The sequence below is a fragment of the Delphinapterus leucas genome, chromosome 10 (assembly GCF_059928025.1).
Source record: "Delphinapterus leucas isolate spDelLeu-1000000601 "Yukka" chromosome 10, BTC_Dleu_Yukka2, whole genome shotgun sequence".
Lineage (NCBI taxonomy): Eukaryota > Metazoa > Chordata > Mammalia > Artiodactyla > Monodontidae > Delphinapterus > Delphinapterus leucas.
Window position 1 is genome coordinate 40181923 of NC_143138.1, and position 26939 is coordinate 40208861.

Genomic DNA, 26939 nt, shown 5'->3' on the forward strand with positions numbered 1-26939 from the left:
TGAGTAAAGGTGAGTGGTGGGAGTGACAGTTGTAACTATCAAGATGGGTTACAAGGTTCCATCCAGCGCAGCGGCAGAATCAGTGCTGGGCTTTGACTACATGATTTTTTCCTTTGTGAGGATGCCTGTGGAGTAGGAATCATTTTTCTGGCATTTCAAGAGACTGATAGCTAGACTAATTTTGAACTGGACATGTGAAAGTTATAAATGTGCAATTACTAAAAATATGTGCTGATCAGAACTCTCACCTAGTGGTGTTTAATACATCTATTTTGGGCCCACTTCCCACTGCCAAGACTCCCTAATCTCCCACAACTGCTGAGTTTGCTACCTACCCTTAAATGACAAGCCTGCTTCCCTCCCTCCTTTTAATGGGCTAGGATAAAAATTCAGTTATTTAACAATGCTGCGGGTGAATGAGGAGTTAAGTCTGCCCTTTGTGTTTTTATTTCCCTTGCTTATTTGTCACTTCTGCTAATATATTTTGCATAGCTACCTTCCTCTAGTGGAAGTGACTAAAAGCCAGTACTTGTTAACTTGCAAAGGGACCCGAGTAACCCCTTATCCTTCTTGAGGTGAGTGTGTGGATCTGGAGGACTCCCAGGCTCTGCTGGCTTGGAACCGAAGGAACCTTGGCACGCCTGCTAGTGTATAATACAGCCTCACAGATCATAAACCAGTTATAAACATCTGTTGGCTTTTGGTTACCCAGAAAAGTGGAGAGGAAGATGATATTCTTGCTAGCTTTGAGTGTTGTGATTGTTACTGTATATGCTGAGCATGTTTTGCAAATTTAAACCACTTGCTGTAGAACTGAAGCTGCAACAAGTGTCATTTGCCCTTTATTCAGCTGCAGACTCCCAGGACTCTCAGGAGTGTTAGCTAATGGATAGTGCTACAGCCGTCAAATGGAGTCGGGTGTGGAGGAAAGAACATGTTTTATAAATTTTTTTTATTGGAGTAAAATTGCTTTACAATGTTGTGTTAGTTTCTGCTGTACAATGAAGTGAATCAGCTATATGTATACCTATATCTCCTCCCTCTTGGACCTCCCCCCCTCCGCTGCCACCTAGGTCATCACATAGCACTGAGCTGAGCTCCCTGTGCTATACAGCAGGTTCCCGCTAGCTATGTATTTTACACATGGCAGTGTATTTATGTCGAACCTAATCTCCCAATTCGGCCCACCATCCCCTTCCCCCGCGGTGTCCACATGTCCGTTGTCTACGTCTGCATTTCTATTCCTGCCCTACAAATAGGTTCATCTGTACCATTTTTCTAGATTCCACATATATGAGTTAATAGACGATATTTGTTTTTCTCTTTCTGGCTTACTTCACTCTGTATGACAGACTCTGGGTCCATCCACATCTCTACAAATGACCCAATTTCGTTCCTTTTTATGGCTGAGTAATATTCCATTGTATGTATGTACCACATCTCCTTTATCCATTCATCTATCGTTGGACATTTAAGTTGTTTCCATGTCCTGACTATTGTAAATAGTGCTGCAGTGAACACTGGGGGACATGTGTCCTTTTTTTTTTTTCCGTACGCGGGCCTCTCACTACTGTGGCCTCTCCCATTGCAGAGCACAGGCTCTGGACGCGCAGGCTCAGCGGCCATGGCTCACAGGCCCAGCCGCTCCGCGGCATGCAGGATCTTCCTGGACCAGGGCACAAACCCGTGTCCCCTGCATCAGCAGGCAGACTCTCAACCACTGCGCCACCAGGGAAGCCCACATGTGTCCTTTTGAATTATGGTTTTCTCAGGGTATATGCCCAGTAGTGGCATATACTATGGTCATATGGTAGTTCTATTTTTAGTTTATTAAGGAACCCCCATACTGTTCTCCATAGTGGCTGTATCAATTTACATTCCCACTAACAGTGCAGAAGGGTTCCCTTTTCTCCACACCCTCTCCAACATTTATTGTTTGTAGATTTTTTGATGATGGCCATTCTGCCCTGTATGAGGTGATACCTCATTGTAGTTTTGATTTGCATTTCTCTAATAATTAGTGATGTTGAGCATCTTTTCATGTGCCTCTTGACCATCTGTATATCTTCTTTGGTGAAATGTCTATTTAGTTCTTCCGCCCATTTTTTAATTGAGTTGTTTGTTTTTTTGATGTTGAGCTCCATGAGCTGTTTGTATATTTTGGAGATTAATCCTTTGTCAGTTGCTTCATTTGCAAATATTTTCTCCCATTCTGAGGGTTGTCTTTTCATCCTGTTTATGGTTTTCTTTGCTGTGCAAAAGCTTTTAAGTTTCATTAGGTCCCATTTGTTTATTTTTGTTTTTATTTTCATTACTCTAGGAGGTGGGTCAAAAAAGATCTTGCTGTAGTTTGTGTCAAAGAGTGTTTTTCCTATATTTTCCTCTAAGAGTTCTATAGTATCTGGTCTTACATTTAGGTCTTTAATCCATCTGGAGTTTATTTTTGTGTATGGTGTTAGGTAGTGTTCTGATTTTATTCTTTTACATGTAGCTGTCCAGTTTTCCCAGCACCATTTATTGAAGAGGCTTCCTTTTCTCCATTGTATATTCTTGCCTCCTTTGTCAAAGATAAGGTGACCATATATTCGTGGGTTTATCTCTGGGCTTTCTATCCTGTTACAGTGATCTGTATTTCTGTTTTTGTGCTAGTACCATACTGTCTTGATTACTGTAGTCATGTCTGTACTTCAGGTCTGAGTTACCCTCTTGAAACCACAGTTTCTTCAAGTGTAAAATAGAAATATGTCCACTAACATCATCTCGTTCCTAGGGTCATTGTGAGAATTAAGTTAGATTATATTTACATGCATAGCACTTGGGACATTCTAAATTGCTATAAAAATGTTAGTTACAACTGTTACTAATAATCCTGTGAGTTCAGATTGAGCCTTTACTGGTCCTTTAAAGGAATCCAGCAATAACTTTTTAAAATATATTCAATACCTTTAAAAAATATTTTAATACTTTTTTTTTTTTTTGGCCACACCACACAGCATGTGGGGTCTTGGTTCCCCAACCAGGGATCACACCTGTGCCCCCTGCAGTGGAAGCACAGAGTCTTAACCACTGGACCACCAGGGAAGTCCCTAATACTTTTTTTTTTAATAGACTTTATTTTCTAGAGCAATTTTAGGTTCACAGCAAAACTGAGTGGAAAGTACAGAGTACTCATATATGTCCTCTGCCCCCACGCACTTATAACCTCCCCCACTATCAACATCACCCACCAGAGTGATGCGTGTGTTACGATCAGTGATTCCACATTGATATATCATTATCACCCAAAGTTCATAGTTTATATTAGGGTTCACTTTTGGTGTTGTATGTACATCCTGTGGATTTTGACAAATGTGTAATGACATGTGTCCGCCATTAGAGTATCATACAGAATAGTTTCACTGCCCTAAAAATCTTCCATGCTCTGCCTATTCATCTCTCCCTTCCCGTAGTCCCTGGTAGCCACTGATCTTTTTTACCGTCTCCATAGTTTTGCCTTTTCCAAAATGTCATAGTTGGAATCATACAGTATGTAGCTTTTTCAGATTGGCTTCTTTCCTTTAGTAGTATGCATTTAAGGTTCCTCCATGTCTTTTCATGGCTTAATAGTTAGCACTGAATAATATTCCGTTGTCTGGATATTTATCCATTAACCTGCTGAAGGACACCTGGTTGCTTCCAAGTTTTGGTAATCATGAATAAAGCTGCTATAAATGTTTGTGTACAGGTTTTTGTATGGACACAAGTTTTCAACCCCTTTGGGTAAACACAAAGGAGCATGATTGCTGAATCCTTTGGTAAGAGTATGTTTAGTTTTGTAAGAAACCACCAAACTGTCTTCCGAAGTGGCTGTACAATTTACATTCCCACCAGCAGTGAATGAGAATTCCTGTTGCTCTGCATTCTTACCAGCCTTTGGTGTTTTCGTGTTCTGGATTTTGGCCATTCTAATAGGTGTGTAACGGTATCGCCTTTTTGTTTTTTTTTTTTTAATTTGCAATTCCCTAATGCCAAATGAGGTTGAGCATCTTTTCATATGTTTATTTACCATCTGTATATCTTCTTTGGTGAGGTGACTGTTCAGGTCTTTTACCTGTTTTTTAATTAGGTTGGTTATTTTCTTATTGTGAGGTTTTTTGGTTTTGGGGGGTTTTTTTGCTGTACGTGGGCCTCTCACTGTTGTGGCCTCTCCCGTTGCGGATCACAGGCTCCTGACGCGCAGGCTCAGCGGCCATGGCTCACGGGCCCAGCCGCTCCGCTGCATGTGGGATCTTCCCCGACCAGGGCATTCGCGCATCCCCTGCATCGGCAGGCGGACTCTCAACCACTGCGCCACCAGGGAAGCCCTCTTACTGTGAGTTTTAAGAGTTCTTTGTATATTTTGGATAAGTTCTTTATTGGATATGTCTTTTGCAAGTGTTATCTCCCAGTCTGTGCCTTGTCTTCTCATTCTCTTGATATCCGGTAAATTTTTACTTTCTGGGAGAAAGAGTCTAGTTAGTTGAGGTTTTCTTGGGGTTAGGGGGGGAATAAGAGTTTACTATTTCCCATTCTTACTGGTCAGGCATTCTACCTTCCTTCAGAAGTTAAGCAATTATTAGGACATTCTTTTTTTTTTTTTTTTGCGGTAGGCGGGCCTCTCACTGTTGTGGCCTCTCCCGTTGCGGAGCACAGGCTCCGGACGCACAGGCTCAGCGGCCATGGCTCATGGGCCCAGCCGCTCTGCGGTATGTGGGATCTTCCCGGACCGGGACACGAACCCGTGTCCCCTGCATCAGCAGCCGGAATCTCAACCACTGTGCCACCAGGGAAGCCCTAGGACATTCTTAAAACTAATTTTACCACCTCACACCCACTTTAAGAAAGTGGAAAATAACAAGTCTTAGGATGTGGAGAAATTGGATACCTGTATGTTGTTGATGGGAAAGCAAAACGGTTCAGTCGCTATGGAAATAGTTTGGTGGTTCTTGAAACTTAAACAGAATTATGTTTGATCCTGCAGTTCCACTCCTGGATATATATGGAAAACAATTGAAAACAGGTATTCAAATATCTGTATACAATGTTCAACACTATTCATGATAGCCAAAGGTAGAAACAACCAAATGTCCATCAATAAATGAATAGATAAAACAATTGTAATATATGCATAAAATGGACTGTTATTAGCCATAAAAAGGAATGAAGTACTGATACATGCTACATTGTGGATAAACCTCAGAAACATGCTGAGTAAATGAAGCCAGACCCTTTGATCACATGTTGTATGATTCCATTTATATGAAATATGCAAAATAGGGAAATCCATAGGTGCAGAAAACAGATTGATGGTTACCGGGGGCTGGAGGTCTGGGGTCTGGAATGAGGAGTAACTAACTGTTTAATGGTTATGAGGTTTTATTTTGGGGTGACAAGAGTGTTTTGGAGCTAGAGGTGGTGGTTTCACAGCATTGTAAATGTACTAAATTCCACCTAATTGTTCACTTTAAAATGGTTAATTTTGTTATGTGTACTTCACCTCAATTTTTTTAAAAAGCTATTTTTTTAAAAGCAATTTTTTTAAGACTGTAGTAACTTTTTAAAAGTATTCTCTTAAAAATTTTCCTTTTAGAGTGGTCTGTTTTAAATAGCAATTTATAATTCATTATAATTTCATGGGTAAAAAGGCTTTGTTTTCTGCATACTTCATTGGGTGGGTGTTGTGAGGCCATTTCATTCTCCAAATGCTTTGAAGTATAATTGAGAGACGAATTTAGCATCAAATTGTTAAAGTTTTAGAGGCACTGCAAAAATATGTTCAGAAATGATGCTCTTCCAGGGTAGGGTAGAGTAATTATTGACTTGGCCTTTTGGTGGTTGAAAAAAAGACTGGCAAGGTTAATTAATTAATTAATTTATTTATTTATTTATTTATTTAATTTTTTTTTGCGGTATATGGGCCTCTCACTGTTGTGGCCTCTCCCATTGCGGAGCCCAGGCTCTGGATGCGCAGGCTCAGCGGCCATGGCTCACGGGCCCAGCCGCTCCGCGGCATGTGGAATCTTCCTGGACCAGGGCACGAACCTGTGTCCCCTGCATCGGCAGGCGGACTCTCAACCACTGCGCCACCAGGGAAGCCCTAATTTATAATTTTGATATTCTTTAAGAAAAAGATTTGAGAGAGCTTGCATTAAAAATATATGAAACAGGGACTTCCCCGGCAGTCCAGCGGTTAAGACTGTGCTTTCACTGCAGAGGGCGTGGGTTTGATCCCTGGTTGGGGAACTAAGATCCTGCATGCCATGTGGTGTGGCCAAAAAAATTTTAAAAATAATAAATAAAAAATATATGAAACAGATCAGCTAAAAATTAAGAAAGATCTGTGGAAGAGATGTTCCAAGAATGAACAGTTGTCCGCTAAATCTAGTTCTCCCATGCGTTAGCTAAAAAGAAAGAAGAAAAGATGATAGGAGTAATGGCTTTTTAATGTCTGATAAAAGAACACATACAAGTTAATATAGAAATAGACTTTTCCTGACATTACATTTTAAGATGCATTATAGAGCAAATTATCATATGTAGGGAATTTGAACATATGATAATGCCTTTAAATGTGGTTTGTACTACAATGAGGTATCACCTCACACCAGTCAGAATGGCCATCATCAAAAAATCTACAAACAATAAATGCTGGAGAGGGTGTGGAGGAAAGGGAGCCCTCCTGCACTGTTGGTAGGAATGTAAATTGATACAGCCACTATGGAGAACAGTATGGACGTTCCTTAAAAAACTAAAAATAGAGCTACCATATGACCCAGCAATCCCACTACTGGGCGTATACCCTGAGAAAACCATAATTCAAAAAGAATCATGTACCACAGTGTTCATTGCAGCACTAGTTACAATAGCCAGGACATGGAAGCAACCTAAGTGTCCATCAACAGATGAATGGATAAAGAAGATGTGGTACCTATATACAATGGAATATTACTCGGCCATAAAATGGAATAAAATTGAGTTATCTGTAGTGAGGTGGTTGGACCCAGAGTCTGTCATACTGAGTGAAGTAAGTCAGGAAGAGAAAAACAAATACCATATGCTAACGCATATATATGGAATTATAAAAAGCGGTACTGATGAACCTAGTAGCAGGGCAGGAATAAAGACGCAGATGTAGAGAATGGACTTGAGGGCACGGGGTTGGGGGGCGGTGGGGAGAAGAAGCTGGGACGAAGTGAGAGAGAGCACTGACATATATACACTACCAAATGTAAAATGGATGGCTAGTGGGAAGCTGCTGCATAGCACAGGGAGATCAGCTCTGTGTTTTGTGACAACCTAGAGGGATGGGATAGGGAGGGTGGGAGGGAGGGGATATGGGGATATATGTATACATATAGCTGATTCACTTTGTTATACAGCGGAAACTAACACAACGTTGTAAAGCATTTATACTCTAATAAAGATGTGGAAAAAATGGTTCTTAGAAGATTCAGAATTGTTCTTCATTTGGTCATTTATAATGTTTAATGAGCTCTTAATTTAAATTTACTTTTGAATAGGAAGTACATTTACATGGTTCAAAATTTAAAAGGCACAAGTGGGATACAGTGAAAATTCTCCCTTCCATACTTATTCCCCCAGTTACCCAGTTTCTTTCCACATAAGACAACCTGTGTTATCAGTTTCTTCTGACTCTTACAGTAGTTGTTTAATTATATAAGATTTATTTAGTGCTTCCCTGGTGGCGCAGTGGTTGAGAGTCCGCCTGCCGATGCAGGGGACACGGGTTCGTGCCCCGGTCCGGGAAGATCCCACATGCCGCGGAGCGGCTGGGCCCATGAGCCATGGCCGCTGAGCCTGTGCGTCCGGAGCCTGTGCTCCGCAACGGGAGAGGCCACAACAGTGAGAGGCCCGCGCACCGCAAAAAAACAAAAAAAAAGATTTATTAATACTCATTTTCTATGGATTTGGAGTAATTAAAACATCTTGGGTCTATAATAAACCCCCTCTTCCTACATTTACTTCTGTTTATTCTGAGTCTTAGAGCACTGGATTGTCTTCAAGTAAAGAACTCTTAGCCAAGAATTCTCAATCTTAATGCAGTTGCTACCTAGTTTTCTTCTGTGATTTCTGGTGATACTCCCCCATCTTCCTTTTTATGTTGTTGTTTTTATTTTATTTACTTAGTTTTTTATAGATCTTTATTGGAGTATAATTGCTTCACAATACTGTGTTAGCTTCTGTTGTACAACAAAGTGAATCGGCCATATGCATACATATATCCCCATGTTGCCTCCCTTTTGAGCCTCCCACATCTTCCTAAATAGAGTAAATAAAGTGTAATTTGTAGTAAAATGGAAGTTTGACAGTTAAATTTAGTTCAGTTAGGAACACAAAAATTTGTGAAATATAGTACTTGAAATTATATAAAACTGTTTTCCTTTTTAAAACTATCTTTCTATCTTAACTCTTGTATAGTTAAATGTTTGTTTTGTTCCTGGTGCACATGTATATCTGGCCAATTTTTTGTTCTTATTGTTCTTATTTTGTTCTTTTGTTCTTATTGTTCTTATATCTGGCCCATTTTTTGTTCTTACGATAAGCTGGAGTTCACACACGTGTGGTCAGAATTGCAAAAGAACAGTTGTTTATGACCTGCCTGCCCCTGCTTATTGCTCTTCTGGCCCCACCATAAGGCCTGCCTTTCCTGTACATCTGGTTGTGACTATCTATATCTGGTCAATATAGTTTAGCTGGGCAAACTATAGCCATGAAATAAACCGTCATGGTTTAGAATACATTGGTGTAAAGTAAAAATTTCTTTTTTGCTTTTAAAAATAATTTCTCTTAGTCCTGTGATTGTGCTTATGTATGGAATTAAGATTATCTTAATAGTAACCTGTAAAAATTTGTTATGACTTCTTTTAAATAATAAGCAATAGGATAGAGTTATATCAGTAACAAAAAACAGTAAACTTAAGAAATGGGCGAGATCTGTGCAAAGGAAACTTTAAAAATGTTATTGAGAGGACTTGAACATAAATGTAGTTTATGGATGTCAGGAATGCTGTTCCTGTGGCGTTGTTTTAATGACCTGAAGAAACTTGAGCATTCTGAATATTTCATTCACTCCATTTGGCTTTCAGAAATTTCCTAGGGAATAATGCTTGGCATTCTTCTTGCTCAATTATAAAAGTCTGAAATGCTTGTTCTAAAATATTCAAGCTATACACAAGGTTTTAAAGTGAAATGCCTCCTCCTCCTCAGTGCCACCAATTGTACTGTACAGAGGCAACCACTGTTTCTTGGGTGAATGCTTTCAAATGGACGTTTAAATTGAGATTTTAGAAGTTCCCATAATATACGGAGAGTGTAGGAAGCTTAACTTTTCCTGTAGTATCTTAAACTGTTTTTTCCTTTCCCACCTGCTTCTCTCCTGTATTTCTCTCTCTTGAGAAATGGATATCTCTGTCCACCTACTGACCCCAGTTAGAAGCCATAGCCTCTGCATCCCTTTCACGGCGCCCTAATTTCTGTTTAATGACCAGTTCCTATCATTGCTGTCTCCTAAATATGACTTGAATCCACTTGCTGCTCCCCTTCTCCAGAGACGCGGATTACATCCAGCTCCCTTATCCTCTCTAACTGAACTCTGTCCCACCTCCCACCCATCACTCATTCAGCCTCCAGATTCAAGCTTCTGAAACACAAGTGAGATTGCCTTCTTCCTCCTCAGAAATCAAGGAGGATTCCCAGTTGCCTTCAGTTGCCATAACTCTTTTTTTTTTTTTTTGCGGTACGTGGGCCTCTCACTGTTGTGGCCTCTCCCGTTGCGGAGCACAGGCTCCGGATGCGCAGGCTCAGCGGCCATGGCTCACGGGCCCAGCCGCTGCGCGGCATGTGGGATCTTCCCGGACCGGGGCACGAACCCGTGTCCCCTGCGTCGGCAGGCGGACTCTCAACCACTGCGCCACCAGGGAAGCCCTGCCATAACTCTTTGACGTACTTATATGAACTTTTTATACTGGTCTCAGTTAATTTATCAGCCTCCTCTGTTGCCCTCTTCTTCCTTCCCATGTACCCTTCACCATATCAAACTACTTGAATTTCTCAGCATTCTCTGGATATAATATACTGTTTCCTGCATCTGTGGCTTTGTGATTGCAGTGCCTCTTGCCTGGAACACCTCTCCTTTCTGGGCTCAGTAAATTTCTCCTCTAGGCCCAACTCAAATGTTCCCTCTTGAGAGGTATTCTGGGACCCTCTCAGAATCTTCTTTCCTTCATAATAGTCCTTATCAACATGATGTTGTGGCTGCTTGGGCCCTTCATTATTGGCAAACTTTTTCCATAAAGGATTAGATAGTAAATATTTTTGATCTCTGTGAGGACTACTCAACTTTGCCATTGTAGCTTGAAAGTAGCCATAGACTGTTGGTAAATACTACCTGCTGTTGTTTTTGTTTGTTTCCCCCAGTATTAGTCTTTTTGTTGTTGTTGTCTTTTTTTTCATTATTTACAAGAATTGTGGGAGGGGAGTTAAGGTTTACAGGAACAACTCAATCATTCCAGTAAGTTATGTTCAGACAGTGTGATCCAGCAACTTTAAGCCTTTGTTTTTATTTTTATATAACCTGCAAATACAGCCAAGTTTACTGGGTTTCTTTTCTTTTTCAAGATTTTTTTTTGATATGGACCATTTTTAAAGTCTTTATTGAATTTATTATAATATTGCTTCTGTTTCATGTTTTGGTTTTTTGGCCGTGAGGCATGTGGGATCTTAGCTCCCCGACCAGGGATTGAACCCTCACCCCCTGCACTGGAAGGTGAAGTCCTAACCACTGGACTGCCAGGGAAGTCCCTTTACTGGGTTTCTTTAGTCGTCTTTTTAGAAATTAAAAAAGTCATTGAATACCAGGTAATATAAAGGGCTATGTGTGGTTATCTTAACATTTGGACGTTCATTTGGAAAGACAGGGCAGGACACTCAATCACATAGACCTCTAGCAGTATACTCCATACCCTGGGATATCTGTTCTTAAAATACCTTGTTCCTCCCAAAGTAAAAACTGTGCAGAATATCTGGTCATATCACAGTCTTTGTACTAGGCAGAGAATTTCCTCTTTTGTTAAATAAACAACCTGATTAGCTAGATAAAATGAAGGGATTTTGTAAACTGTTTATGTCTACTTGTTCCTCCTTTTTAGCAGTATTCTGAGCTCCTGTGTAGGGGAAAAAAATAGCTAAAGGGTAAAATGGCTTTAAAACTCTAAGAACTGAAACTGCTATTGGTTGGCCCTGTGATAATTTATTGATTTAATTTGAACAAGTTATTTCACCTCATACTTAGCATTATTCATCTTTTAGACATTTTATAGGGTCCTTGTGTCCAGGAACTTGTGGCAGCTGTTCTTTAAAACATTCTGTAAAAAATGGTAAATTTGGGGAGTTCCCTGGCAGTCCAGTGGTTAGGACTCCACGCTTCCACTGCAAGGGACACGGGTTCGATCCCTGGTTGGAGAGCTAAGATCCCACGAGCCAGAGAACACAGCCAAAAAAAAAGGTAAATTTATCTGGAATCCGAACAGGTGCAGATAATTATTCACTATTATGGATCTATTTTTTTAAAGTAATTAATTAATTTATTTTTTGGCTGCGTTGGGTCTTCATTGCTGAGCGTGGGCTTTCTCTAGTTGCGGCAAGCGGGGGCTACTCTTCGTTGCAGTGCGCGAGCTTCTCTTGTTGTGGAGCACGGGCTCTAGGCACGCGGGCTCAGTAGTTGTGGTGCACGGGCTTAGTTGCTCCACAACATGTAGGATCTTCCCGGACCAGGGCTCGAACCCGTGGCCCCTGCATTGGCAGGAGGATTCTTAACCACTGCGCCACCAGGGAAGTCTTCTTATTTTTAAGAAGGAACACATAAACAGTTAGAATGGGCTTAACTGTAAAAGCAGTTTGCAGAGCATGTCACAGATCTGATAGGGTGCAGCCCTTGTGCCATCTGGGCTACCAGCAGAGCTGTCTGGCAGTAATGGCATTGTTAAGGGGCTGTCGAATGCCGGGGGCATTGCGTTGTTGGAAATGAGATTATGTTAGGTGCGTTACTGCCTGCAATTTTCTGGAAATTAGTAATGTGTCTAAGATATATAGCTTGCTAATCAGGATTTTCCATGTTGTAGATTATCACCATAGATAATTGATTTTTTTAAGAAAAATATTTCCAGAACTTTAACTTGGAATACCTAGAATATATCTACCCCTACTATACTGTTGGCAGTGAGATTGGAAACTTGCTGGACACCACGGGGAGTGGGAGGTAAGTAGGGGGAATGGGGATAACTCCTCCAGCTAGAGCTTTGCAAATGCACATTTTCTCCCTTGTGTTTGTCTCTTCCCCTCTTTTTAGTGCCTGTCCAACATTTATATGATTATCTACTAGAAATATCCGTTAGACATCTTATTGAACTCTCAAATTCATATATTCGGAGGACAGCTTCCCTGTGGTTCCTTCCTCCCCCGACCCTTCCACATTCTCCTTGGAGGGCAGCTTCACCATTGACCTGGCCTACATCCTGTCAGTCACCTGGTCCTGTGGACTTTTCCCTTCTGTATATCTGGAAATCTGTCCCTTCCTTCCAACTCCCACTTTTGTCCTCGTTCTTTCTCTGAATCAACTGCAGAAATGTATTTCTGCAGGTCTGCCCATATCCAGCCCAAGTCAGAGTGACCTTTCTAAAACCCAAATTGGGTTATGTCGTTTCTTCTGACAACCTCAGTGACTTACCCATTGCCTTCAGGTTTCGATCCAAACTCTTTATAATTGGACCTCTGCCTTTTTGTTCAACTTCCCTCATTAACCTTGTCTATATGCTCTCTGCATTCCTTTTTTAAAGTAGTTTGTTCCCTCAGTCAATGGTCCATTCTTTCATTTGCTCATCAAACATTTATTGGCCACCTATATGGGTCAGGCACTATGCTTAAGTATGAGGCAATCAACGGAACCAATCCTTAGACCTTTCACTGATCTTTCACACTCTTAATCAGGATCAACTAGGTTATATTGCCGTGACATTTATCCTGAAATCTCACTGTTTTAACACAACAGAGTTTTATTACTTGTGATGATGCTTATCAGTCATGGGTTTTCAGAGGCTCTGCTCCACACAGGAACTCTCTTCCATTCAAGGGGTTCAGGCTTGTAGCTACACCTGCTGGAACTCACAATGTTCTTGGGCACTGGAACAGAGGAGGAAGGAGACTGGATGGGCTTCTCCCTGTCTCAGCCCAAAAGTGACACGTGTCCCTTCTGCTCATATTTCATTACGCAAAACTAGTCAAATGGTCCCACCTAACAGCAAGGGGAGGCTGGGTACCGTAGGCAAGAGCATGCAATATCTAGTGAGCATTGTGGTCTGTAGCACAGTCACTGAAATATAATTGGTCACCTGACTTATTGTCGGTCTCATCCATTGAACTTTATTTATTGGCTGAGTTGGGTCTTCGTTGCTGCATGCAGGCTTTCTCTAGTTGCGGCGAGCAGGGGCTATCTTTGTTGTGGTGCGCGGGCTTCTCATTGCAGTGGCTTCTCTTGGGGAGCACGGGCTCTAGGCACGCAGGCTTCAGTAGTTGCAGCATGCGGGCTCAGTAGTTGTGGCTCGCGGGCTCTAGAGCGCAGCCTCAGTAGTTGTGGTGCTTGGGCTTAGTTGCTCCGTGGTATGTGGATCTTCCTGGACCAGGGATCGAACCCACGTCCCCTGCATTGGCAGGCAGATTCTTAACCACTGTGCCACCAGGGAAGTCCCTCATCCGTTGAACTTTAAGTTTCTCAAGAGCTGAGGCTGTATCTGCCTTGCTTTGTATCCTAAGCACAGGGTCATACAGTAGGCTTCTGATGATTTTTTTGTTGAATGAGTGTCCTTGAACTTGGATTCAACTCAAGTCACTTCCTTTAAGAAACCTTCCCTTACCATCCCCCTACCACCCCCCTGCCAACCTGGGTTAGGTGTCTCTTTCCATTGTCATTGTGGTATCCTGTGCATACCTCAGCCATAGCACTCCTCACCCTGTATTAGTACTTTTTTTCTTTTTTTCTCCTCTGTCCACTAGATAATCAGTTTCTCTAGGTCAGGGACTATGGCTTTCTTTTAGAAATTCTTATTTCTAAAAGAAATATGAATTTTATATTCTTTTGAAAATTCGTATTAAACAATTTTAAAGCAATTTTTTAAAACCTAAAAAATAAAACATTGGGCTTCCCTAGTGGTGGGAAGTGGTGGAATCTGGGAAGATTCCACATGCCACAGAACAACTAAGCCCGTGCACCACAACTACTGAGGCTGCGCTCTAGAGCCCGCGAGCCACAACCACTGAGCCCACTGCCACAACTACTGAGCCTAGAGCCTGTGCTCTGCAACAAGAGAAGCCACCGCAACGAGAAGCCCACACTGCAACGAAGAGTAGCCCCTGCTCGCCACAACTAGAGAAAAGCCCGTGCACAGCAACAAAGACCCAACACAACCTAATTAATTAATTTAAAAATTACTGAGAATTCCCTGGCGGTCCAGTGGTTATGACTCGGTGCTTTCACTGCAGTGGCCTGGGTTCAATCCCTGGTCGGGGGACTAAGATCTGGCAAGCTGCGTGGTGCGGGCAAAAAAAAGAAAAAGAAAAAAGAAATAAAATATTACTGTTTTAGCTGAAGCCCTTTATGTAAATCTCCCCACATTTCTTTATTTTTTCACTACACCCTTGTCCCTAATCAATATAATGATTTTTCTGTGTCCATGAGGATACTAAGTTGTCCGAGGAGGACCACCTATGTCATGAATCCAAGAGTTCATATATGGATGGGTGTGTTCTGTGGGTTCGTTTCTCCATCTCTGCAGGGTTATCACCTATCTTGATGAAAAGAGCTTCACAAGAGGTCTGATACACTTGGTTGGCTAGTCCCCCAGTTTGATCTGCCTCAAAATTGCAGAGGTTCTAACCTCTGCATCTCCTGTTCCTGGCTCATTGTAATGCCTAATGAATATTTGTTGAATAAATGACAAAATTTTTTTTCTTAGTGTGTCATTTTCAGAATCTCTTAGGAGCTTTGCCATTTATTTCTTTTTAGATAATTTGTATTTAAAAATCAAGCTTCAGAATAAGAATTTACTGACCAGAACACCACTTACTGTTTTGTAAGGTAGGAGGGAGTAAACCCTCTGGCTAAAATAAAGAATATTTTGTTTTGGTTTTTGCAGTAAATTTTCAATGGGTTGTCAAGGAAGCTTACTGAGGAGAAGAACTATTTGCTGGTAATAGTGTTTGCTTTGAAGTATGACTACGAAGTAATGCAGCTCTCTTCCTCCAGCTGCAGTGTTATATGTAGTCTTACCTCATATAGTCATCCTTTGAATGTACAAAGCAACAACACTGGCTAGATTTACTCATTAATATTGCACATTTACTGATATTTAGAAATTAAATTATACTCTGTGGTACAAGTTTGCTTTTCTTTGCTTTAGCTTTGAAATGTCCCTTTAAAGGTCTTTCATTTGGACTATAACCTAATTGGATGGCCCTAGTCAGCCTTTGAAGCAAATGCTTAGGTTTAGAATGGCTGGTAAACACTTTGCCAAGAAGTGGGAAATCTCTAGGAAGAAAGACTACATGTTGTTATTTATATAACAAATCAGTGAAGGATTAACCTATTTTTCTACTTTTTCTTCTTGAATCTCCCTTACAGATTAGATAGATATGACTTAAATGCCATTGTCTAGAGAGTCTTTGGAGGACTTTTTAAAAACTTTTTGGCTTGAATTAACAAAGATGGTTATATTTGGGTTTATTTTTCTTTTGATAAGGAATTTTTGAAAATGTAAGATTGGCCGCAGTTCTCGAGGAGAATGGGTATGGCAGTGATCCCCTTTTTCCTTTATGGAAATGATGTAATATAGTAAAACTAAGGGTAACCTGAGAGGCCACTCCTCCGGAGTGTAGACTCTGAAGAAGATAGTGATGACGCTGACTACTTTAGCTTGTAAAAAACTACTGTGACCCTAAAACTAGTTTTATTTTATTGAGCTGAAGTTCACATAACATTAACCATTTTAAAGTAAGTCCGTGGCATTTAGCAACCACCACTTATGTCTAGTTTCAAAACACTTTTCGTCATTCCAAAATAAAACCTGTATCCATTAAGCAGTTACTCCCTATTCTTCCCTTCCTCCAGTCCCTGGCAACCACCAATCTCCTTTCTGTCTCTATGGATTTACCTATTCTGCATATTTTATATAAGTGGAATTATACAACATGTGACTTTTTAAGTGTGGCTTTCACTTACCGTAATGTTCTCAAGCGTAACATTTATGTTCCTTTTTATGGCTGAAAACTAATCCTTGTATGTATATGCCATGTTTTGTTTATCCATTCATCCATTGCTGGACATTTGAATTATTTCTGCTTTTTGGTTATTGTGAATAATACTGCTAGGAGCATTTGTGTCCAAGTGTTAGGGTACCCGTTTTCAATTCTTTGGGGTATGGCGTATACCTGGGAGTGGAATTGCTAGATCATATGGTAATTTTATGTTTAACTTTTTGAGGAACAGCCTAACTTCCACAGTGCCTAAACTATTTTACATTCCTACCAGCAGTGTATGAAGGTTCCTGTTTCTCTACATTCTTGTCAGTACTTATTATTTAAAAAATTGTAACCATTCTAGTGGGTGTTAAGTGGTATCTCGTGGTGGTTTTACTTTGTACTTCTCTAGTGACTAATGGTGTTGATCATCTTTTCATGTGCCTGTTGGCTATTTGTATATCTTCTTTGGAGAAATGCTGTTTGTCATTTTGTCCTTGAGTTGTATGAGTTCTTTATATATTTTGGGTACTGGACCCTTATCAGACGATTTGCAAATATTTTCTTCCATTCTGTAGGTTGTCTTTTCACATCCTTGATAATGCCATTCGATGCACAGAAGATTTTAATTTTGATGAAGTCTAATTTATCAAAAATTTTTTGGTTTTGTTTCTCAGGCTTTTGTTGTCATGTCTAAGAATTTGGCCTATGTTACCAAATCCAGGGTCATTAAGATTTACCTGTTTATAGTTTTAGCTCTTACGTTTAGGTTGTTGGTCCACTATGAGTTAATTTTTGTAAATGGCATGAAGTAGGAGTCCAACAAAGACTCTTATTTAAAAGCATAATTTCATGAAACCTCCACATTGTACTTTTTAAAAATTAATTATTTGACCGCACCTTGTGGCTTGCGGGCTCTTAGTTCCTCAGCCAGGGATTGAACCCAGGCCATTGCAGTGAAAGTGCCGAGTCCTAACCACTGGACCGCCAGGAAATTCCCTCACGTGGTACTTTTAATATCCCTTGATTAAATATATATACACACCAACCTAAAACTACTGTGGATTTTATATTATTTTAAGCTATTCCATGTTCTATTAAAGCAGAGTTTATATATATTTTTTAAAAATAGTGCTTGTAAGTTTAAGACATTATTTTCTCAGTCCATGGGCTATATATTGGTGACTGTATATGGATTCATGGATTTCCTTCTTATATCTTTTTTTTTTTTTTTTTTTCGGTACGTGGGCCTCTCACTGTTGTGGCCTCTCCTGTTGCGGAGCACAGGCTCTGGACGCGCAGGCTCAGCGGCCATGGCTCACGGGCCCAGCCGCTCCGCGTCATGTGGGATCCTCCCAGACCGGGGCACGAACCCGTGTCCCCTGCATCGGCAGGCGGACTCTCAACCACTGCGCCACCAGGATAGCCCACCTTCTTATATCTTGTGGTCCCCTCTAAGGGGATCTGCAGATCATAGATTTTGTAGAAGAGCATCAGGAGAATCTATCATGGCAAGAAGAAAAGGGATTAAAGGTGAAGAAAAAGGTAGAATTTCCAAGGGCTCATAGTTGCAGAGACCTTAAGTGGGAGAGAGAATACTGGAAGGTAGGTAACTGAAAGTTAGTGGTGGGATCTGTGAGCGCCAGAGAGGAAGGAGTGATTTCTTTCAGGCAACAAAGATGACTGCAGAGTAGAAGTTAAGTGCTGGGGAGTGGAGGGGTGGGTGGGGAATACGGTTTGGAATAGGGCCTGAAGCCCAAAAGACATCATCAGAAAGTGATTGTTTAGGGAGCAATTGAGGATTCCTTTAGTTTTGGAAATAATGCCAACCCAATGCTACCTCTGAATTAGGAGTAAAGCTAACTTTATTTAACATCTGTCCTAGGGAGGGTTAAGGAAAAGAAACTAAGGAAATTCTAGATTTTATTTCAACCATGACTCCAATACTGGTTAAGTTTGAATTAGTAACCTATATTCTGTATCAATATTTTGTGTTTGTTTGGTTTCTTTTCATTTCTTTTTTTAAAATTAATTTTATTGCAGTATAGTTGCTTTACAATGTTGTGTTAATTTCTGCTGTACAGCAAAGTGACTCAGTTATATACATATTCTTTTTCATATTCTTTTTCATTATGGTTTATCACATGATATTGAATATGGTTCTCTGTGCTATACAGTAGGACCTTGTTGTTTATCCATCCTATATATACTAGTTTTCATCTGCTAGTCCCAAACTCCCAATCCTTCCCTCTGCCACTGCTCCCCCGCACCCTGCCCTTGGCAACCACAAGTCTGTTCTCTATGTCTGTGAGTCTGTTTCTGTTTCATAGATATGTTCAGTTGTGTCGTATTTTAGATTCCACATATAGGTGATATCATACGGTATTTGTCTTTCTTTCTGACTTACTTCGCTAAGTATGATAATCCCTAGGTCCATCCATGTTGCTGCAAATAGCATTATTTCATTCTTTTTTATGGCTGAGTAGTATTCCATTGTATATATATGTACCACCTCTTCTTTATCCATTCATCTGTTGATGGACATCTGGATTGTTTCCTTGTTTTGGCTATTGCAAATAGTGCTGCTGTGAACATAGGGGTGCATGTATCTTTTTAGTTTTGTCTGGGTGTATGTCCAGGAGTGGGATTGCTGGATCATATGGCAACACTATTTTTAGTTTTTTGAGGAACCTCCATACTGTTTTCCATAGTGGCTGCACCAATTTACATTCCCACCAACAGTTTAAGAGGGTTCCCTTTTCTCCGCATCCTCTCTGGCATTTATTATTTGTAGACATTTTAATCATGGCCATTAAATGTCATTTCTTGATAAAGTTTCCTAGTAAAGGAATTCCAGTTTTATCTCAGCTGAAAGAATGACGAAAAGAAATCTTTCTAGTCCTCATGTCGGTGAGAGAGTTAGGTTCTCAGCACATACTTAGAGCTTAGGGTGATGTGTAGTATCGGCCTATGGCCATCTAATGGAGCAGGAACTGGGGCACACAGGAGTGAGAACCTTGGAGGGAAAGTTGGGACTGTGGTGCCAACTAGGGCCAAGGCCAGCTCTTCATAGCACTCACAGGCTCATCAGTGACAATCTTTGTTTTTTGTGTTTTTTTGAGTGTCTTTGTCAGCTGTGTGTTCAAAGGGCTTTAGAGAAACGAACAAAGGAGAGGATAGATTGGACAACTGAGTGAGAGTCTGAGGGGGGAACACATAATGGCCACTGGTTCAGATGCCCTTCTGCTTTTACTAGGCAGATTGTCTGCTTTTTCATACAGAAATGAAAGCTACTTTTCAAGAAGTGATTTGGAGAGGTATCAACAAAGAATGGATCTTAGGTATTTTTTTGTGGTGTTTAAACTCTGAATTTGTATGAATGTGTCTTTTTGAGTTTTTAACTACCCATGTGACCTCTGTGACTTTCAGGTGCTACTCGTGAGCAGTAGTCGCCATCCAGACCGATGGATTGTCCCTGGAGGAGGCATGGAGCCCGAGGAGGAGCCAAGTGTGGCAGCAGTCCGTGAAGTCTGTGAGGAGGTGTGCACTGCGAACAAAGGGCATGGCTGTACCTTGTCATCATGAACCTGTCATGTCTGTGTAGTTCATTAATTTATCACCACTCACTGAATGAACAGACTCATGATCACAGAAAGAAAGCACTTAACAGTTACCACATGCCTCTTTGATTAAAGGGGCAGTCAGGTTGTGACATGGTGATGTTTATCAGGCACTCTGTGCAAGGGGAGGGCTCATAGTAGTGACCGTATGTGATTATACCAGACAGTCCTTTGTGATTTCCTATGGATCTCTTCCCACACTGTCTCTGTTACCTGTGGCAGAAGATCAAGAATCAAATAGTTCATCAGCCCATAGAAATAAGAGGAGTAAGCAGTATTGGTATTAATGGCTTATTCTCATTAACCTTTGGGTGAGGAGGAGGCAGCCCTTGTTCTCCTATGCTCCTTGGGTCCTGGCAATAGAGCAGTGGCTAAAGCAATACTTCTGTTAGCCAGAAGTTGTTAATGGTGCACCTTGAGAGACAATAGTATCTTCTTTTTTATTTGGTCACATGATATTCAACATATATATATTGAGTTCTTGGGCCATGCCCAGTATATCTTACTAGATACTCTAGAATAAACAGTCAGAAGTCAAATCTCTTGGTTCCCTTACTTCAAGGGCTTAAAATTTTGTTGGGGAAACTGAGAAACAAATTGCAATTCAAAACCAGGAGGAAGGAACTAATGTTTCTCCATAGCCTCTTGTGGCAATACCACACTCTGCTCTGCTTATGCTAATCTCCTTTAGGAGTCCTAACTCAGTGGTGTAAGTTTTACCACCCCCATTTACTTGCCTTGGCTACATAGTGCTTTTTAGATCCATTTCCTTGTTCCAGAAGGGACTTAAGACTGACTCTAAGGACATAAAGCAGAGTTTAGAAAAAGTCTAAATTCTGCATTTCTTTTGGGTCAAGCCCTTGCTGAAGTCTTCTTTGACTGACTTTACTTTGGAATACCCAAGGAATTCTTTCCTTGCTCTGAAGTCCTGCAAACTTGTGTTGACTTGTGCCACTCTCATTTTATCATATATCTGTGTATCTATAACTAGATTGTAACCTCTAAGGACAAAGATTATATTTCCCATTTTAAATCCTCCCTTCTTGTGCCTAGTACACAGCTGGGTGAATAGAAAGTAATTAATACATGCTTCTATGACAGATGGAACATAAAAGTCCTGAAGAAATACCCCAACTGGAAATTATCAGAGTTCTTCCTGGAGGATCTCAAAGGTTTGACTATTCAGATAAGTGTGGTAGGGCCAATTGGTGGACCTAAGCTACATAATTTTGATTTCAATCCAGTTGGCTTCTGTGAGTTCTGAGGTACCTAAGGCAAAAGTGATGTTTGACAGAGTTATTGCGGCTCTGTGGATGGATTCAGACAGGTTGTTGGAAGACCTGAAATAGACTGATGGTTCTAGAATAGAGAGGAAGGAAAAAATTCAGAGACCTTTGGGTAAAACTTGCTGCCTGGTTTAGAAGTTTTGGGTGAAGTGTGACAGCTTTACCTCTGTAGAGCACATTTGGATTTGGCATCTGTCTCAGGGAAACTTATACCCGTTGTTGTTACTATTGTTTCGTTGAGTGCTACAGTCGAATTGTCCTTGGGTTATATAAGTGCAACTAAGATGTAGAAAACTAGATGATTGCAATAGGAAGTACGTAAGGGAGTTGAAAAGGATATAGGGTTACCCTTTTGTTTCCTGGAAATTACATACCATCCTTCAGTAGGTAAAAGGGGGAATAGAGTGGAGAATAAAGTGGAGTTGGGACATGAGAAGGTGAACAATGCAGCACAGATAATTAAAGTATACTTTTCATATGGTCAGTATCTTACCTACCTCCTGTCTTAAAGGGAATCCCAAGCTTGAAATTAAATGCTGCCTGCCATTCTCAGCCCTGAAGAATCCTGCCTGACTTTGAGCAGATTTTTTACTCTCCAGTCAAGAGTCATATCATACCCTGTTCTTTATTCCAGCATTATTGAGAGGATAAAGAATAAGGTACCAAATAAACCAAATATTCGTACAAACAGTATAAATTAGAGAAATGTGTCATTATAAAGACAAACATTTCCATGGCTTACATCAAAATAAAATGGAGGGGGTGGCTTTTCTAATTCCACGTCTATCAACGGAGAATAAGACTTGATCAGAGAGGATGTAGGTAGATGTTTTTTATTACCCTTGAAGGGTAGCTTTTGTAAGCAGAAACCACTGTTCAGGGGTTTATTTCGTTTTCAAAATGTTATGACTTTTTAAAAGCACACATTCAAAAACTTTGTTCTTTCCTAATGCTTGCAGATCTGATTGCTATATTTATAAGCATAGGAGATTTTTAAGGGGCCTTTGGATAATGCTTAGGCCAGTTCATTGAAGACTTTTAGATGTTTCAAATTACATTTATAAATTTAATTAATTTGATTGCTTTTTAAAGAACGTCAGTTGTCTGACTTTAAAAAAATGAAAACCTTATGAGGCTCTTCAGCAAAAAGTCCTGTGAATGTCATGTATTAAACTTATAAATAAGATGAATCTTAAATACTCCCATAGTGTATATAAACTTACTGAGATTTTCAACTTAAAATCACAAGTCAGAAATAAGTTATTCAGTTATACTTTCAAAGTTGAGGTTACCGTCTAATAGGCCAAATTCTTTTAAACATTAGAAAATCATAAAATATGTCTGGTCTCCTTCATCTTTCCTGTTAAATGAGGCCAGGACTCAGGGGTGGCCTGTTAGGAAAGGTCGATCCAGTTCACTGCAGCTCAGTCAAGACTATAACTTCACAAGGCTGACTAGCGGTCATGGAATCCACGTGGGTGGTGATGGGTACTGAGTGAGCCATCTGTAGTATCTGGCATACTAGGCTAACTTTGTACTTCACCCTGAAGGTCTCTTCCTCCATGCAGTCTTCATGATTCCTCCCTGTAGTCTTCATGATTCCTCCCTGCAGACTTGTTCTCCGTATGTGTTTCCATTGCAGTCTGTACTTCTAGCATCGTATTTATCATGTTTTATTCATATCGCTTGTCTAGTTGTCTTCTGTGCTAGACTTTACACTCTGTGTAGCCAGGTACCATTCTTTCTTGCTCACTGTTGAATCCCCAATGCTTAACACATAACAAGTGCTGAACAAAATAAGTGCTGCAGTTTTTGGCGTGACCGCTAGAGCAGCCACATAAATGCAATTGAGGTAGGCCCTTTTGGGTTGTCAGGAGTAGACATAACATCTACAGGCCCCTCAGTTAGTTGAGGGAGAAGAATATGGCAGTATCACAGCAGCTGTCCAGCCAGGCTGTGCAGAACTGGAAACTTAGGTCACAGAGCACAGGCAGGCCTTGCTCGCAGTGGGTGGATGGATGTGGGAACGCACTGTAGCTCAATAGCCTGGTCACCATACCAGAGGCCCAGTGCCTCTCTTCCACTGTGGAGTGCTGCCTTTCTAATGTCTTCTTAGCCTCCCAGCTTCTGCTTACCACTTTTTTTTTTTAATTTATATTATTTATTTATTTTTGGCTGCGTTGGGTCTTCATTGCTGCAAGCGGGGTTTCTCTAGTTGCAGTGAGCGGTGGCTTCTCTTGTTGCAGAGCACGGGCTCTAGGTGCGAGGGCTCAGTAGTTGTAGCACGTGGGCTTAGTAGTTGTGGCTCGCGGTCTCTAGAGCGCAGGCTCAGTAGTTGTGGCGCACGGACTTAGTTGCTCCGCGGCACGTGGGGTCTTCCCGGACCAGGGCTCAAACCCATGTCCCCTGCATTGGCAGGCGGATTCTCAACCACTGCGCCACCAGGGAAGTCCCAGCTTACTACTTTTTGTTTGGTGTTTTTCCTCCCTTGTGCATCACTAACCTGTCTGTTGACTCACTCTGTCTGTGTATCTCACATTCAGCCTTCCTGAGAGAGGACTTGATCAGTTTTGCCTACTTACAACCTTCAGAGCTGCCAGGCCACATCAGTTTCTAGCCATTTTGAAGATGTCTGCTTTACCTTTGCATCAGTTGCTGATTTCTTATTCCTCTAACTGAGCTCAGAGTGGCAAGGTCATGTGCTATAAAACATGACAGCCTGGGGCTTCCCTGGTGGTGCAGTGGTTGAGAGTCCGCCAGCCCACGCAGGGGACACGGGTTCGTGCCCCGGTCTGGGAAGATCCCACATGCCGCGGAGCGGCTGGGCCCGTGAGCCATGACCGCTGAGCCTGTGCGTCCGGAGCCTGTGCTCCACAACGGGAGAGGCCACAACAGTGAGAGGCCCACGTACCGCAAAAAAACCCACAAAAAAACCATGACAGCCTGTGCTTAAGTACTGCCTGCAGCAGCTGTACCAATGGTATGTAGTAAAAAGATATTTAATAACACAGGGAAATATTTGTAGCACATTCCTAAGTGATCAAAGCAGGTTATGAAACAATATTTATGATAGAAAACCATTTAGTGGGGAAGAAATATGTGTGTCTATTTGTACAGAAAGAACAGGTAACACTACTTGTACACTTATTATGTGCCAAGCTGTGTTTAAGGGTTTTGCATATGTCGCCTCATTTCCTCACCAGATCCAATAAGGTAGGAACTGTTATTATCTACATTTTACAGGTTGAGATTCAATGAAATCAAGTAATTTGTCCTGGCATACCAGGACAAATTGTGCCCAGCTAAATGTGCTCAAGTGCTCAAGGTAAGATTTGAATCCAGAACATCTAGTCTTAGCACCCACACTCCTAATGCCTTGAAAGAATGCCCATCAGATGTTCACAGTGGTTATCTTTGGGTTAGCTCTTAGATTATCAAGTTTTCTACATTGAACATATATTTGTTACTATAAAAATTTTCTGTATAAACGTGAATGGAATGAGGTTATTAAGTAGTTTATCATGGCATTGTCAGTCCTAGATACCATAAAACTCAACCTGTTCTGAAGCTTTGTTCAACGCAGCTTAAAACTTTTAGCATATTGGCTGAATCTCAGAAACAGATAAATCTGTAGCACTTGAAACATTACCAGTCACATTTAAAGGGCTGAACTTCCGTGGCAGTCCAGTAGTTAAGACTTCACCTTCCAATGCAGGGGGTGCAGTTCTTCCCTAGTCAGGGAGCTAAGATCCCACGTGCCTCGCGGCCAAAAAACCAAAACATAAAACAGAAACAATATTGTAACAAATTCAGTAAAGACTTTAAAAATGGTCCACATCAAAAAAAAAAAAAAGCAAAATCTTTAAAGGGCTGGAATATTCCCTTTTTGAAACTAGCTTCCATTTTTTAGCTGCTTCTAGTTAAAGTCCTATTGTAGTGACCCCTCAAAGGGATGAGGCTTTCTCCCAGGACTGACCATGGGCCTTGGTAACAGTGCATCTCTAGCAAAGGCTAGTATGAGCCAGCCATGTGATGCTCTCTGTAATAAAAAAGAAAAGCACTTCTTTGTGTGGTTTTCAGAGCTATTCTTTCTTGCTAATTCAATGGGAAAGGTAAAACTGCTGGCTGACAGGGAAGAAAGAGACGCTGGATCTGAAACTGTTCTGTCCTCTCTTCAGCTGTTATGTTTCCATTTCTTTCATCCATTCTCACCTCAGCCAAACCAAGAATGTTATCACAAAGATACAGTACATCTGAAAACAGAAACAGGAAAATATTATGTGCAAACTTCAACTGCATTCTCTTCAAGGGTGACAAAGATGGGTACCTTCTGCCTTTAGAGAAGTGTAGCCAGTGATAACTGAGAGTGTGGCCAAATGCCAGTTCCTTTTATCTGCTGCCTCATGTCTGGACAAGGTCCATATCCATATCCATTTCTAGCATATAAATTATAAAGATTTTGTAGGCAGCCTGATAATTAACCTGTGACATAGGCCTAGCTTTAAAAAAAAAAAAGGAACCTGTTCTCTGACTTCCTCACTTGTGTCCTAATATCACACTTCTCTGCTGCTCCTTTGTCTTCTACCACCTGTTGCTTTGCCACATAAATTCACCATCATGGAAATTTTTTCAAGTCAGTGATGTCGCTTTAAACTTCCCTGTACCTTGCTGCCCTCCCTCAAGTTTTTGGGTTTTTTTGTTTTGTTTTGGTCTCACCGCGCAGCTCATGGCTTATATTTCCCCGACCAGGGATCGAACCTGCACTGCCTGCAGTGGAAGCATGGTGTCTTAACCATTGGACCGCCAGGGGGGAATTCCGTTAAGTTTTTGATACACTGTCTTATGTAAACATTTCACAGCATGTTTGACTGAATTCACCTTCATTTAAGATAGTTTTCTGAACATCTAAATGCTTTAATATAGTATCAAGGATCTGGTTGCCTTGAGCCCAGAGCTGCTTCCTGATTATCTCTAGCCTTACTAATCTTATTTATGTCAGCCTATCAAGAATTTATTGTAACCCTTCTTGATCTCATTTGTATTTTCAGATAAGACCAGGGAAAATGCCATAGTGAACTTTATTTTTAAAATCTATACCTTCTTATCCCAATTTCTGTACTATGTGTTCCCTGTCCCTGCAAAAAAAAAAAAAAAAAAAGGCTGTACTCTCTTTTTTATGTAACATAGCAACCAGAAGGCTCCCGTTGGTATCTCAGAACTGTCTCTGACAGGGAAACAGTGTTTCATGTCTCTTGTTATATGCAAGTAGAACATTTGAAAAGCCTGTGACTACTTGGGAATAATTTGAAATACAGTTTTGTCAGCCTTTTTCTTAGCTCATAGTGTTAGACTCTGTTTGGAGTGGAGAAAAAAGTGAAGGCTCTGGGGCTTCCCTGGTGGCGCAGTGGTTAAGAGTCCGCCTGCCGATGCAGGGGACACGGGTTCGTGCCCCGGTCTGGGAAGATCCCACATGCCGCGGAGCGGCTGGGCCCGTGAGCCATGGCCGCTGAGCCTGCGCGTCCGGAGCCTGTGCTCCGCAATGGGAGAGGCCACAACAGTGAGAGGCCCGCATACTGAAAAAAAAAAAAAAAAAAAAAGTGAAGGCTCTGTGTGACTGTGTTGTATTTTCATCTTTACTTTTTGGCCCAGCCTAAACAGTTATGAATGGAAGGTGGGGATAGTGTATCACAGAATTTATTAGGGAAATATG

General features: G+C 41.1%; 1 protein-coding gene across 2 annotated transcripts in view; it reads left to right on the forward strand.

The window, feature by feature from the left end:
- The window catches only part of NUDT3 (nudix hydrolase 3), a 107860-nt gene that overhangs the window by 34908 nt on the left and 46013 nt on the right, over positions 1 to 26939 (forward strand). Inside the window, exons 2-3 of one of the 2 annotated variants that reach the window (XM_089918865.1) lie at positions 4205 to 4351; positions 19753 to 19863. In XM_089918865.1, coding sequence (XP_089774991.1) covers positions 4205 to 4351; positions 19753 to 19863 — 258 coding nt within the window. The remainder of the gene's footprint in view (positions 1 to 4204; positions 4352 to 19752; positions 19864 to 26939) is intronic. The other variant, XM_022581643.2, reaches the window with a different exon arrangement.